Source organism: Haliaeetus leucocephalus, unplaced genomic scaffold (assembly GCF_000737465.1).
Source record: "Haliaeetus leucocephalus isolate CR32 unplaced genomic scaffold, Haliaeetus_leucocephalus-4.0 Scaffold2, whole genome shotgun sequence".
In the NCBI taxonomy this organism is placed as follows: Eukaryota; Metazoa; Chordata; class Aves; order Accipitriformes; family Accipitridae; genus Haliaeetus; species Haliaeetus leucocephalus.
Window position 1 is genome coordinate 17,044,957 of NW_010972438.1, and position 12,675 is coordinate 17,057,631.

At 63.9% G+C, this 12,675-nt stretch overlaps 3 protein-coding genes across 3 annotated transcripts in view; 2 read left to right on the forward strand and 1 right to left on the reverse strand.

Moving 5' to 3' along the window:
• The first annotated feature begins 272 nt into the window (after window positions 1–272).
• On the forward strand, window positions 273–4,027 carry PARP3 (poly (ADP-ribose) polymerase family, member 3). Its single transcript, XM_010572931.1, has 10 exons — window positions 273–455; window positions 672–797; window positions 1,236–1,427; window positions 1,800–1,935; window positions 2,192–2,418; window positions 2,576–2,731; window positions 2,882–2,959; window positions 3,200–3,377; window positions 3,592–3,738; window positions 3,858–4,027. The coding sequence occupies exons 1-10, from the start codon at window positions 273–275 to the stop codon at window positions 4,025–4,027; spliced, it is 1,593 nt and encodes a 530-aa protein (XP_010571233.1).
• Window positions 4,028–5,573: 1,546 nt separating this feature from the next.
• On the forward strand, window positions 5,574–6,803 carry GPR62 (G protein-coupled receptor 62). The gene has a single exon (XM_010573768.1). It carries the CDS (start codon window positions 5,574–5,576, stop codon window positions 6,801–6,803), a length of 1,230 nt encoding a protein of 409 aa, XP_010572070.1.
• A 1,906-nt stretch (window positions 6,804–8,709) lies between these two features.
• The window catches only part of LOC104835119 (poly(rC)-binding protein 4-like), an 8,866-nt gene continuing 4,900 nt past the window's right edge, over window positions 8,710–12,675 (reverse strand). Inside the window, exons 3-13 of the mRNA XM_010572941.1 lie at window positions 12,341–12,366; window positions 12,230–12,262; window positions 11,841–11,957; window positions 11,625–11,753; window positions 11,256–11,384; window positions 10,923–10,997; window positions 10,710–10,754; window positions 10,445–10,520; window positions 10,004–10,056; window positions 9,381–9,550; window positions 8,710–9,025 (exon numbers count right to left, since the gene is read on the reverse strand). Coding sequence (XP_010571243.1) covers window positions 8,710–9,025; window positions 9,381–9,550; window positions 10,004–10,056; window positions 10,445–10,520; window positions 10,710–10,754; window positions 10,923–10,997; window positions 11,256–11,384; window positions 11,625–11,753; window positions 11,841–11,957; window positions 12,230–12,262; window positions 12,341–12,366 — 1,169 coding nt within the window. The remainder of the gene's footprint in view (window positions 9,026–9,380; window positions 9,551–10,003; window positions 10,057–10,444; window positions 10,521–10,709; window positions 10,755–10,922; window positions 10,998–11,255; window positions 11,385–11,624; window positions 11,754–11,840; window positions 11,958–12,229; window positions 12,263–12,340; window positions 12,367–12,675) is intronic.

Consider the following 12,675-nt stretch of genomic DNA (forward strand, 5'->3'; position numbering starts at 1 on the left):
TGTCTCCCCTTTGGGGTCCCCCAGGGGCTGGAGGGTGCCAAGGGGCTCTGCCCCCCACCCCAAGCAGAGGGGCAAGGCTGAGACATTTCAGGGCAGAGGTCCCATCCCGTCCTCCATCCTGGCCGTGCACTGGAGGCATAGAGAAAGTGAGGCACAGCCCAGCCAGACTTTCCCGGAAGGGCAGCTTGGCATCTCTCACCTCCTGCTCCGCTCTCCCCAAGGATTTTGCTAGGGGATTAAGGCTGTGCTGGCCCCGCGGGGGTGGCTCAGTCATGGCTTCCAAGCGCCACACATCCCCCCCGAAGCAGCCGGATGGCAGGGGCAAGAAAGCAAAGCGGGGAGAGGAGGATGACACCTGGAGCTCCACCTTGGCGGCCCTGAAAACTGCCCCCAAGGAGAAGCCCCCTGCCACCATCGATGGGCTGTGCCCCCTGAGCACGGTGCCAGGTGCCCAGGTGAGGGTGAGGCTGGGGTACCCAGTGAGGTGGGGATGGGGGAATGTGGGCAGGAGGGATGGGGGGAGTCCCAAGGCAGTCCCTGCTCTGCTGACACAGAGGCAGCCCCAATTTTCCTTGCAGACCCCTCTGCGTCCCTGCTGGGACAGCTCTGCACGCCCCCCCCATCCCCAAACGCTGCCCAGGTGTCAGCCCGAGCTGTGCTGCTTGCTGTAGGTCTACGAGGATTACGACTGCACCCTGAACCAGACCAACATCAGCGCCAACAACAACAAGTTCTATATCATCCAGCTCCTTGAGCATGATGGTGCCTACAGTGTCTGGAGCCGCTGGGGTCGTGTGGTAAGTCCACCCTGGCACCACTTGTGTCGCCCTCCACGGCTGTCCCCACCCTGCCTTGGGACCTCCAAGGGTCAGGGATGAACCTGGTGGTCCCCATCCCTTGTTCCCGGTCCCAAAGTGAGTAACAAAGTGGCCCTGCTATAGCCCCTTGTTGGGGGGTCTTCAAGGACTTGCCCGCACACAATGGGGTCAGCCTGGCCAGGGGACATGGCACCTGTCACTGCAGTGACAGTAAACATGACAAGCCAGGAGTCCTGGGGTGCCTCCCTGAGCTGGAAGGACCCCCAGACCTGGTGCTAGTGGCTTGGCACTTTCCTGCTCGCTGCCCTGCAGCCCTGCCAGCCATTGCAGCCCCCTGCTCCCAGGTTGCTCCCCCCAGCATGGGGCTGGTGGAGCAGGGATGCAGCGGGGGTCCTGACCACTGCTGTCCACTGCCAGGGGGAGGTGGGTCAGTCCAAGCTCATGCCTTCCGCCTCCCTGGAGGCTGCCAAGAAGGACTTTGAGAAGAAGTTTCGGGAGAAGACCAAGAACAGCTGGGCGGCGAGGGAGAACTTTGTTGCCCAGCCGGGGAAGTACACACTCATCGAGGTGCAGCCAGGGGCCGGGCAGGAGACGGAGGTTGCCCTCAGGGTGAGTGTGCCGGGCAGCCAGGGTGTCACTGCGGTGGGGTGGTCCTCACATCCCATCCCTGGCCCACTGGGCACCAGGACATCCAAGCGGGTCAGCAGGATGGGGTGGGTTTTGGGCAGGGTCTGGGTGAGAGCCGAAATAGCCCACGGGCAGAGATTTGGGGCTAATTGGTTGAGATGGAGTGGGAGGACATCCCAAGCGAGAACCATGGGCATCCGGGTGGCATCGGTTGTGGAAAGCAGAGGCAGCACCTGCCTGTTGCTCTGCTGCCCGTGGTCCAGGCTCTCCCCACCGAGACGGGCAGCCCCGGGGCCATGCCCCCACAGCCTCCTGCGGGCTCGCAGGTGATGTGGTGACGTTGGGGGCCTGCAGGTGGATGGCGTGGATGGGGACAAGGTCTGCAAGCAGCGGGTGCTGCCCTGCACCTTGGACAAAGCAACACAGGACCTGGTGTCCCTCATCTTCAGCAGTGACATGTTCCGGGATGCCATGCAAACCATGAATATCGGTAGGAGGTGATGGGTGGCATGGGGTGGGTCTGGGGTCTGCGGCTGGGGGGTGCAGGTAGGGAGGTGAACAGGGCAGATGTCCCAGTGGATTTTAGAGCATCCCCACTGAACAGCCCAGCACCTGGTGGGACTGTGGACCCCCCCCATGACAGGTAACTGTGTGTCCCTCTGGTGATGCTGGAGGTTCTTGGAAGTAGCTGTGGGGCAAGTGGGGTGGATGGGTTCACCCGTGCCTTCCCCTGTCCCCCGGGCCAGATGTGAAGAAGATGCCACTGGGGAAGCTGAGCAAGCAGCAGATCGCAAGGGGCTTTGAGGCACTGGAGGAGCTGGAGGCAGCGCTGCAGGAGCAGCCCCCCAAGGCTGCCCGCCTGGAGGACCTCTCCTCCCGCTTCTACACCATTGTCCCCCATAACTTTGGGCGGGCACGGCCACCCCCCATCAACTCCCCCGACCTGCTGCGTGCCAAGAAGGACATGCTGTTGGTGAGATGCCAGGGCACTCAGCGGATGGCATCCCTCCCCAAGTAGGGCTTCTGCCTGTGGGGCAGGGAGATGCTGGCAGGAGGCTGGGCTTGCCCTGGTTTCCCCGGCATAGTGCCCAGCACCAGTGGTGAGGATGTCCCCGGTCTGTGCCTGCCAGGTGCTGGCTGACATCGAGGTGGCACAGAGCCTGCAGGCGCAGAAGGTGAAGGAGGAGGAGGAGGAGGAGAAGGAAGTTGCCCATCCGCTGGATCAGGATTACGCCCTGCTCTGCTGCCAGCTCTCCCTGCTGGACCCAGCTTCCCAGGAGTACCAGGTGCCGCTTGTGCCACGGTGCCCCATGATGGGGAGCAACCGTGCCAGGCCTGCGGGCATGCCAAAGGTGCCCACTGTCCCAGGGGGACCATGGGCATTGGTGGGATGGCTGCCTGCGGTGACACCACTTTCCTGCCTCCCTCCCTGGCAGCTGATCCAAAACTATGTGACACAGACCGGACACGAACTCCGCATCCTCAACATCTGGCAGGTGGCCCGAGATGGCGAGGTGAGAAGGAGGAGATGATTATCCCCATCCTGCAGTGGGGAAGCCCTGGTTGCATCCCAGGACTGCATTAGGGCTCTGGGCTTCTCCATCCAGGGCGGGGGTTCAGCCCATCTGGCCAGGGGCAAACAGGGACCTGCTCCCCTGCCCCTCCAGCCTGGCACTGGGGTTAGGCTGGGGGGGTTGGGTGGCAGGCACCCACATCTTCCTCCATGGACAGCCCTTAGCTCTGCATCTCTCCAGGATGAGCGCTTCAAAGCCCATGACCTCCTGGAGCACCGGCGCCTGCTTTGGCACGGCACCAATGTGGCGGTGATCGTGGCCATCCTGAAGAGCGGGCTGCGCATCATGCCCCACTCAGGCGGGCGCGTGGGCAAGGGCATCTACTTTGCCTCCGAGAACAGCAAGTCAGCCTGCTACGGTGAGGGTCCTGGGACGGGCAGGGCTGCTCGGGATACCCGCAGGATCTGTGCGAGACTAGCTGCCTTTGCATACCCACTGCCAGGCAGCTGTGGGCATGCCAAGCCCCTTCCCTGCCATGGCAGCCGGTCCCTGTGTGCCAGGGTGGCTTGGGGACAACCAGGTGGGAATGACAGGGCTGGTGTCATGATCCCCATTGCCTTCACCCATGGCAGTGGGCTGCACATCCAAGAAGGTTGGCATCATGTTCCTGACGGAGGTGGCCCTAGGCAAGCCCTACTGTATCACCTGTGACGACCCCACGCTGTGTCAGCCACCCGCCGGCTACGACAGCGTCCTGGCCTGTGGCCAGACGGAGCCAGGTGAGCCTGGGGCAGGAGGTGGCGTGGGGTCTGCGGGGCTTGGGTGGGCACGGGGCGGGCTGGGGAGAGAGGCCACATCTTGGGCTTGACGTGGTGGTGGTAGGCGTCTTCTCACCCAGATCCTGCACAGGATGAGGAGGTGCTGCTGGATGGCAAGAAGGTGCTGGTGTGCCAAGGCAAGCCCATCCCCATGCCCGCCTACAAGGACTCCTCCTTCAGCCAGAGCGAGTACCTCATCTACCAGGAAAGCCAGTGTCGGATCCGCTACCTTGTCCAGCTCCAGTTCTGAGGGTGTCCGGGCACCCCATGGTCCCGTCCCAGCACCAGGTGGTGATGCCCACCAGCCTGGAGCACAGTTGTCTGGACTCTCTGGCCACACCACCTGGGGCTTGGCAAGGGACAGGCTGGCATTGGGACAGAGCTTGCTTTGACCATGAATAAAAGCCCTGTGCCTTGTACCGACCGGTGCCAGCACTTTCCTCCCTGGTGAGGCTGGTGTGGAGTAGGGAAGGGTGGTGGTGGGTCCCTGCAGGGATAGCAGCAGGTGGCTCTGGAGGGGCCGCAGCCTGTTGTGGCGGTCCGGTGCCGGCAGCCTTCAGGTGAAAGCTGGTGGCTTTGTGAGCCAGGTGCCCTCGTCACCTTAGCAAGGCACGTGGCTCGTGCCTACCACTGTGGCATCAGAGCTACAGAGTATGAGCAACACGTGCTGCCCTGCCGGGGCATGGAGGAGCTCATCCATCTGTCCTGAGGGCGAGCGCCTGCCCTCCCTCTGGTGCCATGCTTGGTGCCATGCCTGCTGCCCTGCCCCAGCCTGGCCCCCGTGCCAAGCCTCTCTCTGTGCTCACGTGTGCCCCCCAAGCACACGTCCCGGTCCCCGGGGTGCCGGGGAAGGGCAACTCCTGGCTGCTTTACCCCGACGCCCCACGGATGCTCCAGAGCATCTTACTCCAGCGGGGAGGGGACGACTCAGACCTGCCTGTAGGTCTGTCCCCCGAGCCCCGGGGACCTCTGGGCTGAGCTGTCCTTGTAGAAGGACCAGGCCTGGTGCAGCGGGTGTCCATGCTTGGGGGGGGGCACAGGGCTCGGGGACCGTGTCCCCCCTTCCCGAGCCCCCGCCGGCTGCTAGGACCCAGCAGCTGTCCCCGTGGGACCGCCACGAGTGCAGGCAGTGCAGGCAGCGCCCGGGAGTGACAGCTGGTGCCATCCGCAGCTGGCAGGCTGCAGGCAAACAGGATGACGAGTGGGTGACGGGGCGCGGGGAAGGGGGAGCGTGGCCTTGCACACCGGCCGGCTGCCCCCGTTCTGCTGCGGGAGTGACGCCGGTGAGAAGGACCCCCGGCGAGGAGGGGAGCATCACCCACCTCCCCAGGAGCAAAGGTGCGCTGCGTCCCCCCCACCCACCCCGGGGTCCCCCATGGACAGAGCAAGGAGCAGGGATGGAGCAGGCGGGTTCGTGCTGTCCTTTCTCAGGGCGTGCTGGTGCGGTTGGGGCAGGGGGACGGGGTGTCAGCCCGGCACGGGTCCCCACAGGTCCCGGCAGTGCCATCCTTGGCCAGGTTGGGGACAGCTCAGACGCCAGCTCTGTGGCAGGCAGGGTGCCGTGACCTCGCTGGGTACCTCTCCCTGCTCCAGCATCTTGGAGGGGTTCAGGTCATCTCTGGGTTTCTCTGTGGCTCTTCTTCATTTTGGTTCTTCTCCCTCACACCCTGCTCCCCTCTCCAACAGGCAAGGAGAAGACAGCAGCCATGGTTGTGGTGGGGTTTCCCTCTGAGGGATGCAGGAGAAGAGTCCTTGCTGCCCAAGCACTGGAGCTGCTGGCTTAGCCCTCAGGGGTGATGGCGAGCCGAACGGGGCTGAACACCACGGACAGCCTAGAGCTGCTCTCCGTCCCTGAACGGTCCATCGCCCAGGAGGTGGTGGGCCTCCTTTGCATGGTCCTGCTCACCCTCACCGCCCTGGTGGCCAACACTGTGGTGATGGTCGTCATTCTCAAAACCCCCCTTCTCAGGAAGTTCATCTTCGTCTGCCACCTCTGTGTGGTCGACCTCCTCTCTGCCATTTTCCTCATGCCCCTGGGGATCATCTCCAGCTCCTCCTGCTTCAACAGGGTGATCTACAGCATTGCCGAGTGCCAGGCCTTGATATTCCTGAATGTCTGCTTCATCAGTGCCTCCATCCTCACCATCTCCGTCATCAGCGTGGAGCGGTACTACTACATCGTCCACCCCATGAGGTATGAGGTCAAGATGACCATCAGGCTGGCAGTGGCCGGAGTGATCTTCATTTGGGTCAAGTCTGTTCTCATCACTGTCTTGGCACTGGTGGGCTGGCCTCAAGGCAACGGGGCCACCAGCGCCAGCCGCTGCACAGTCTACTGGAGCCCTGGGGCCCACAAGAAGGTTTTTGTGATCATCTTCAGCATCATCTGCTTTGTTCTACCCACCATCATCATCTTTGCTGTTTACTGCAGTGTCTACCGCGTGGCCCGGATGGCATCCCTGCAGCAGGTGCCCGTGCCGGCACAGGCAGTTGCACCGAGACACCGATCTGACTCCATCGCCAGTCAAGTGACCATCATCACCACCAGGAACCTGCCACTGCCCAGGCTGACACCAGAGCGCTTTTTGGGAAGCAACAAGGCCATCCTCACCTTGGTCCTCATTGTGGGACAGTTCTTGTGCTGCTGGCTGCCCTTCTTCGCTTTCCACTTGCACTCCTCTGTCACCGCTGGCACAGTGGGTGGTGGGCATGGGGAGATGGTGGTCACCTGGATTGCCTACTCCTCCTTCGCCATCAACCCCTTCTTCTATGGGCTGCTGAACCGCCAGATTCGGGAGGAGCTGGCCCGGCTCCGGCGCAGCTGTCTCAACCAGCCGCTGGGCCAGGAGCTCTGTCTTTCCGTCTCAGAGGCTTCTGTCCAGGAAAACTTCTTGCAGTTCCTCCAGAGAGCAACTTGCACGCTGGAGACCCACGCCAGCTGCATCAGCCCCAGCCCCCGGAACAGGCTGGACCAGACCAAGATGGGCTTCCCCATCCCAGGTCAGGTTCCTGAAGAAAGCAGCTGAGAAGCAGGAGGCCCTGTCCCACCATGCTGGGCAGGAGGGTGGGCAGGGGACCTTCCAGGGACCCATCAGACCTGCTTGGACACAGCCTCTTGCATTTGGAGGGGTCCTTGTCCAGGTTTTGCCTTTTCTCTAAGCTTATGGTGGAAGATGGTTTCTCTGCTCGGGAGAAGGCAGCAGATCTGGGGAAGCCTCATCTCCCTTCTGCAGGCTGGGATTGTCTCTGGCTCCACCAGCACAGCCCAGTTGCGTGGACGGGCTCTTCTCGGGACACAGGATGCCAAGGGGCTCCTATGCAGGGGCAGAGGAGGGGGCATCTCCATCTCCGTCACCCTGCTGGGACTACTCGTGGTCGTTGGGGAAGAGCAGATGTCCCTTGCATCCTACCTGGGAGCAATGGCCCAGCTAACACCACTAACATCAGTAACACCAGGGCCCCAGGCACCCTGCTCAGCCTGGACAGCTGACATGGAGCCCTCCACCCTTGGCCGTTTAACCCAAAACTAACATCTGGATGGAGGAGCTCCTGTTGCCTGTGGTACTTATCAGGGGAACGGCACCCCTGGGGCTGGCTCTGGCCGTGTCTGTGTTTTTCCTGCTGGCATGGTGGCATGCGATGCCCATGGCCATGCCTGGCCGTGCCCTCTGTCCCCCCCAGCTGGCAGGGGCTGCCCCTCCTGGGGGGGATGCTGGTCGGCCAGGGGTCCACGCTGGGCTGTTTATTGATACAGCTGCCCCGCTGAAGCCCAGCCAGTGGTGCCACATGCCAGCTGAACCGGGCTGCCGGCCAGGGGTGCGCTGGGGTGGACGCGGTGGCACAGGGTGGTGGGGGGTGGCTGTACGGGGTGCCCCTGGGCAGCGGCAGCTGGAGGCGACCGGGAGCTGCTGTCCCCCTTGGGTCTTGTTACTCCTGCAGGGCCTGGGGACCCTCCCATGAGTTCCCCAGTGCAAGAAAGGGGACTGGACCCTATTGGGGGATGCTGGAGGGGTACATCACTCCCAGCCCACCCACAAAGTTCCCAGGGATGGTGCTGGCACAGTGGGTTGGAGATGCCCTTTCCCCAGTAATAACTGGAGGGCTGGGGGAGAACTGCCCCACGGCCTCTCAAACTGCCCCATGGCAGGGAAGGGGCTCTGGGAAGACTCCCAGAGAGACTGGGGCTGAGGGCCAGCACCCCCCGGCCACAGGGTCGCCCCTCTGGCCACCACCCCACGTGCCCAAATACTGGGGCTGCCCCTGGTGTGTGTGGGTGTCTCCACCCAGGGTGGGGGATATTATTTTTTTTTTCTTGTAAATTTTATCTTTTTATTAAACCATTGATAAGTTACAAAGGAGGAAAAAATATAGACTTATATATACAGCATTTCCAAGCCAGCAGGGACCGGCTCTTGGAGGGGGTTGCTGGGAGGCGATTGCCCCAGCGTGGCCCGGGGAGGGCCCCCCACCAGAGCCAGGGGAAGGGGGACCCCCAGAGAGGCCAGGCAGCTCCTCATCCAGTGGGACCCGGCTTTTGGGTGCCAGCCGGAGAGTGAGCAGGAGTGGGATGGCAGGGTGGACAGGGTGAGGGGCAGGAGGTGGAGGTCCCACCCCTGCACAGGGCACTGGGAGAAGGGACCCCGGGCTGGCAGGGACAGCCCCCCCACCCAATACCAGGGCACATGGTCCCTGTGCAGGAAAATCAGGGAGGGGGGCACAGCGCTGCCAGACGGGCAGCAGGCAGTGGAGCAGCCCTTTCCTCCAGCAGGTATCGCCGCCGGGAAAACCCTTCCCCTCCCTGGGATGGGGGGCAAGGGGGTCCACCCCAGGCATGGGATGCCTGGCAGGGGCTGAGGGACAGGGTGGGTGGCGGGAAGGTGTCCTTGGCACCGGGTGGCACCCCAGACACCCTCGCCCAGCCGCCAGCGGGGCTCAGTAGGGTGAGAACTTCTGCCGGTCAGCTTTCTTGGTGCCGTTGGCCGCCGAGATCTTGGTCGTGTAGGTGGCGGTGCCGCCGTTGGGACCCGCCACAGAGGACGGGGACAGGGCCAGGAAGGACACCGGCTTCAGACCGATGAAGTTGGAGAGGGAGATGGTGTAGGGGGTGCCCAGCAGGGCTGGGGGGGCCGGGGCGACGGCGGGCAGCGCCGCACCAGAGCCCGGGGTGAGGGGCTGGGAGAAGCCTACGCCGAGGTCCATGGAGCCAGGGCCCGGCGGCGCCTGGGAGGTAGATTTGGCCGTCTCTAAGCTGGGGAAGTGAGCGAGAAGGATGGGGTGGTGAGTGAGGACCACAGTGACAGAGTGGGTCCCCCGCCCCAACCTGACCATCTTAGGGTTCAGAGACCATGCACCCCATTCCTTCTGGTACAGGTCTCCACGGCACATCCTGGGCATCCTGCTGGGGAGGGCTAAAAAGCTGGGGCTCAAACCCAGTGGGGTCTTGGGTCCTGCACCCACCATCTCAGGATGTCAAAGCACCACTCAGCTCATAATTCCTGAGGATGCTGGGGTGGGGGTGTCCCCCAAAAGCTGCTTTGGGGTGCTGGGGAGGTGCCCACCCCTCGCTAGCAGCTGGCATGTGTCCCCGCCAGGCTGGCACCTACCAGGCTGTGATGAGGTACTGAGCCAGGGTGATGCTGACAGGGGACCCTGTGATGGTAACGTGCCGCTCGCTAGAGCCCTCAGTCTGGTTCCCGATCTTGATGTGGGCACCCGACATCTGCCGGATCTCGCTGATCTTGCTGCCGTGCCGACCGATGATGCAGCCGATGAGCTGGAGGGGCAGGGACCAGGGTGAGCTGGGAGCAGCTGGAGGAGCCACACGGAGCAGGAAGATCCCAGGGGCTCACCCAGCCACCCTTTATGCCTGGGAGGATTGGGGAAACTGAGGCATGCACCAGGAGGGCAGGGCGCTGCTTTCCTTGGGCAGACCCTGCATTTTGGTTTCACTCAAGCCCCCCCTGGCTGGTATCACTGGACTGCCACATCCCAAGGCTCTTCCTCGGTGTTGGCCAAGCCCTTTCCCCCTCCTGTGCCTCAGTTTCCCTTTTTCTTCCAGATGCTTTTGCCCCAGCAGCCCTTCCTGCTCCTGAGCTCTGGTGGCCGAGGCAGAGCCTCCCCTGTGTGGGGTGGTGGATGCTGGCCCCTGCAAAGTGGCTGTGGGGTGGGACATGTGGGTGGGGGCAAGCTGTGGTCTCCCTCGCCATCCCTGGGACCCACAACGTACGTCATTGGGCACCAGGAACTCCTGGGAGCTGCTCTGGGAACTGGTGTCCAGGCCTGGAGGGAGAGACAGAGATGTTAGCAGTGGGGAGGTGGGTCTCCAGCAGCTCCATGCCCCCACCCCAGCCCTGTGCTGGGGCAGTCAGTGGCCCTGGGGACAAATCTGAAGGATCCCCGGGGAGAGGCAGGGAGGATCGAGCATAGGCACCAGTGGCAATTTGGTGCTGGTGCTTCCCCACTGCAGGGTTGGGGGGCTCTGGTGGGTGCAGGGACCCCAGGAAATCAAGGACAGGGTCGTTCAGGGAAGCAGGTAGCCATGCTAGGGTGGCTGGGACCGGAGAGGGTGCAGGGGATGGAGACCTCCTCATTGGGTCCAGGTGGCTGGGTGGGTCAGGAGGGGCACGCCACACCCCCAGCCCTGGGGGGGGGCACAGGAGATGCTCACCTGGCACCATGGAGGGCGCGTGGCCCAGGGAGGCGAAGGGGACCGTGTGCCCTGACAGCTGCTGCAGTTTCGTCACCTGCCCAGGCAGAGAGAAGAGGAGGAAGAAGGCATTAGGGGTGACAGCAGAGGGTCCCCTGTCCCCTCCTGGAGCCGGACACTGGCACCCAGTGCCTCCCAGGACAGGCATCCCCAGCAGCGCCCATCCCAGTGGGCACAGACCCAGTGCCCACAGGAGCCGGGGTGGGCTGCCAAGGGACAGACTCACCTCCGCGGGAGAGACCCCACTGTACTGGCCCTGCATGGAGAAGCCCTGAGGGGGGAAGGAAGGGGCATCAGTGGAGGGCTAGGTGGGGACCCCTGCCTCAGGCCACCGCGCTGGCGCAGGGAGGCCACCCTGAGCCCACCAGAGTCACCCCTCACCAGCAGAGGTTGGGACACCCGGCCACCCCATGCCCCCGAGGGGGCTGCGGCCCCTTACCTGGTTGGCAGAGAGCAGGATGGTGCCCAGGGAGAGGCCAGGGTGGTAGGGGATGGTGGCCCCCTTCGGAGGCGACTGGAGAGGGAGGGAAGTAGGTGGAGGGGATGAGAGATGAGGTTGAATGCCCCCGCAGCCCCCTGGACCCCCTCTGTCCCCCATGCCCCCAGCAAGCTGGGCATGGCCCCCAGCACCACTGAGACAGGGTGCTCTTATGGGCTTCAGCATGAGGGGACGGACCCCAGTGCCCAGATCCAGGTGGGTACAGGGAGCCCTAAGGAGGGGGGGGCAGGCAGCGCGTGCCTCCCCAGGCTGGGTGCGGGGCTCGGCAGGTACCTCCAGGATGACAGCGCAGATCTGCCTCACGCACTGGATGATGGTGTCCGGCACCCCCGAGACAGTGACGGCTCGTTCGGTGGAGTTGGGCAGCAGGTCACCGGCCACCTGCACCTGCGCCCCCGTGCTCTGGGGGTGGCAAAGGGAGATGCTGGGGTCCCTCAGCCACTCCCCCGTGGGGTCTCAGCACCTCACACCTCGCCTGTCCCCTCCTGAGCCCCCAGGGACCTTTGCAAGACCCGCGAGTTGATGCGCTGCTCCTGCATCACTTCCCACAGCCCCTGCGGGATCGTGGCAGCCCCAGTGTCGAAGGCTCTGTACCCTCCAGGGGAAAAGGGGAGCCCGCACCCAGGGGACCCTCAGCCTCACCTCCCGGATCTCCCGGATCTTAGCTCCCGCCTTGCCGATGAGTGAGCCGCACTGGCTGGCCGGGATGACGAGGCGCAGCGTCACCGGTGCTCTGCCTACTGCTGCCCCATCGCTCCCCGCTCCCAGGTCCTGCGAGGGAGGGGGGACGCAGCGTTGGACCCCCAGAAGTCCACAGGCATAGGGGTACCTGGCAGGACTGGGGGGGGGGCTGCCTACCTCCTCCAACTTGAAGGCGATCATGGAGACGGCACGGAAGACGGCGTCCGTGGAGCCGGTGATGGTGGTGATGCGCTCGGGGCAGGACCCCTCTGAGATGGTGATGCGTGCGCTGCTCTGGGGACGGTGTCACACCCCATCAGGGACATCGAAGGCCCTGAGCTCGATGTCCCCCCCCCCAGGGAAGGGCTCACTGGGGGTGGCCTCGATGCCTGCAGACCTGGGCTTTCCCCCTCCCACCTGCCCCAGGCAGCCTTCCCCGGGGTGCAGCCGTGTCTCCCCTGGGTCCACCTGGGAATGGGGGTGGCCAGGGCTCCGCACGTGGGAGTCACCAGGCGCAGGCAGGACAGGCGGCAGGACCCCACAGCCCCCCCGCTCTTGTATCTTACCTGCTCTCGTATCCTCTTAACCGTCTCTCCTTTCTGCAGGGAGAGGAACAGGGCGGGTGGTCAGGTCCAGGGGAGCCCGGGGCTGGTGGTGCCCCAGACCCCAAATCTTACCTTGCCGATGATGCTGCCGATCTCCTGCAAAGGCAGAGATGAGGGTGTCCCTGTCAGCAGGCAGCTCCCTGCCCGCCACATCAGCTCCCTGCCTGCCTCCTCTGCCCACAGCCTGGCCAACAGGCAACAGGCAGGCCCTGCCCTGTGGCCACTGGGACACTGGGTGGCTTGCTGGTGACACTGGGGCATGGGAACGGGCCTCACCCTGGCTTAGGATGGGGAAAGAAATCTTTCTGGGAATGCTGTTCCCGGGGGGGATTGGGATTGCGGAGGAAAAACAGGGAGTGGCAAGGAGCTGGTGCTCCAGCATGGCCCCCGGCTCCAGGCATTGCTGA

Excerpts from the sequence above, each read along its gene's own strand:
- PARP3 (XM_010572931.1), top strand. The coding sequence starts at position 273 with ATGGCTTCCAAGCGCCACACATCCCCCCCGAAGCAGCCGGATGGCAGG. Across the intron at positions 2,732-2,881 it reads CAGCTTCCCAGGAGTACCAG|CTGATCCAAAACTATGTGAC; the intron begins GTGCCGCTTGTG and ends CCTCCCTGGCAG. Across the intron at positions 2,960-3,199 it reads AGGTGGCCCGAGATGGCGAG|GATGAGCGCTTCAAAGCCCA; the intron begins GTGAGAAGGAGG and ends GCATCTCTCCAG.
- GPR62 (XM_010573768.1), top strand. The coding sequence starts at position 5,574 with ATGGCGAGCCGAACGGGGCTGAACACCACGGACAGCCTAGAGCTGCTC.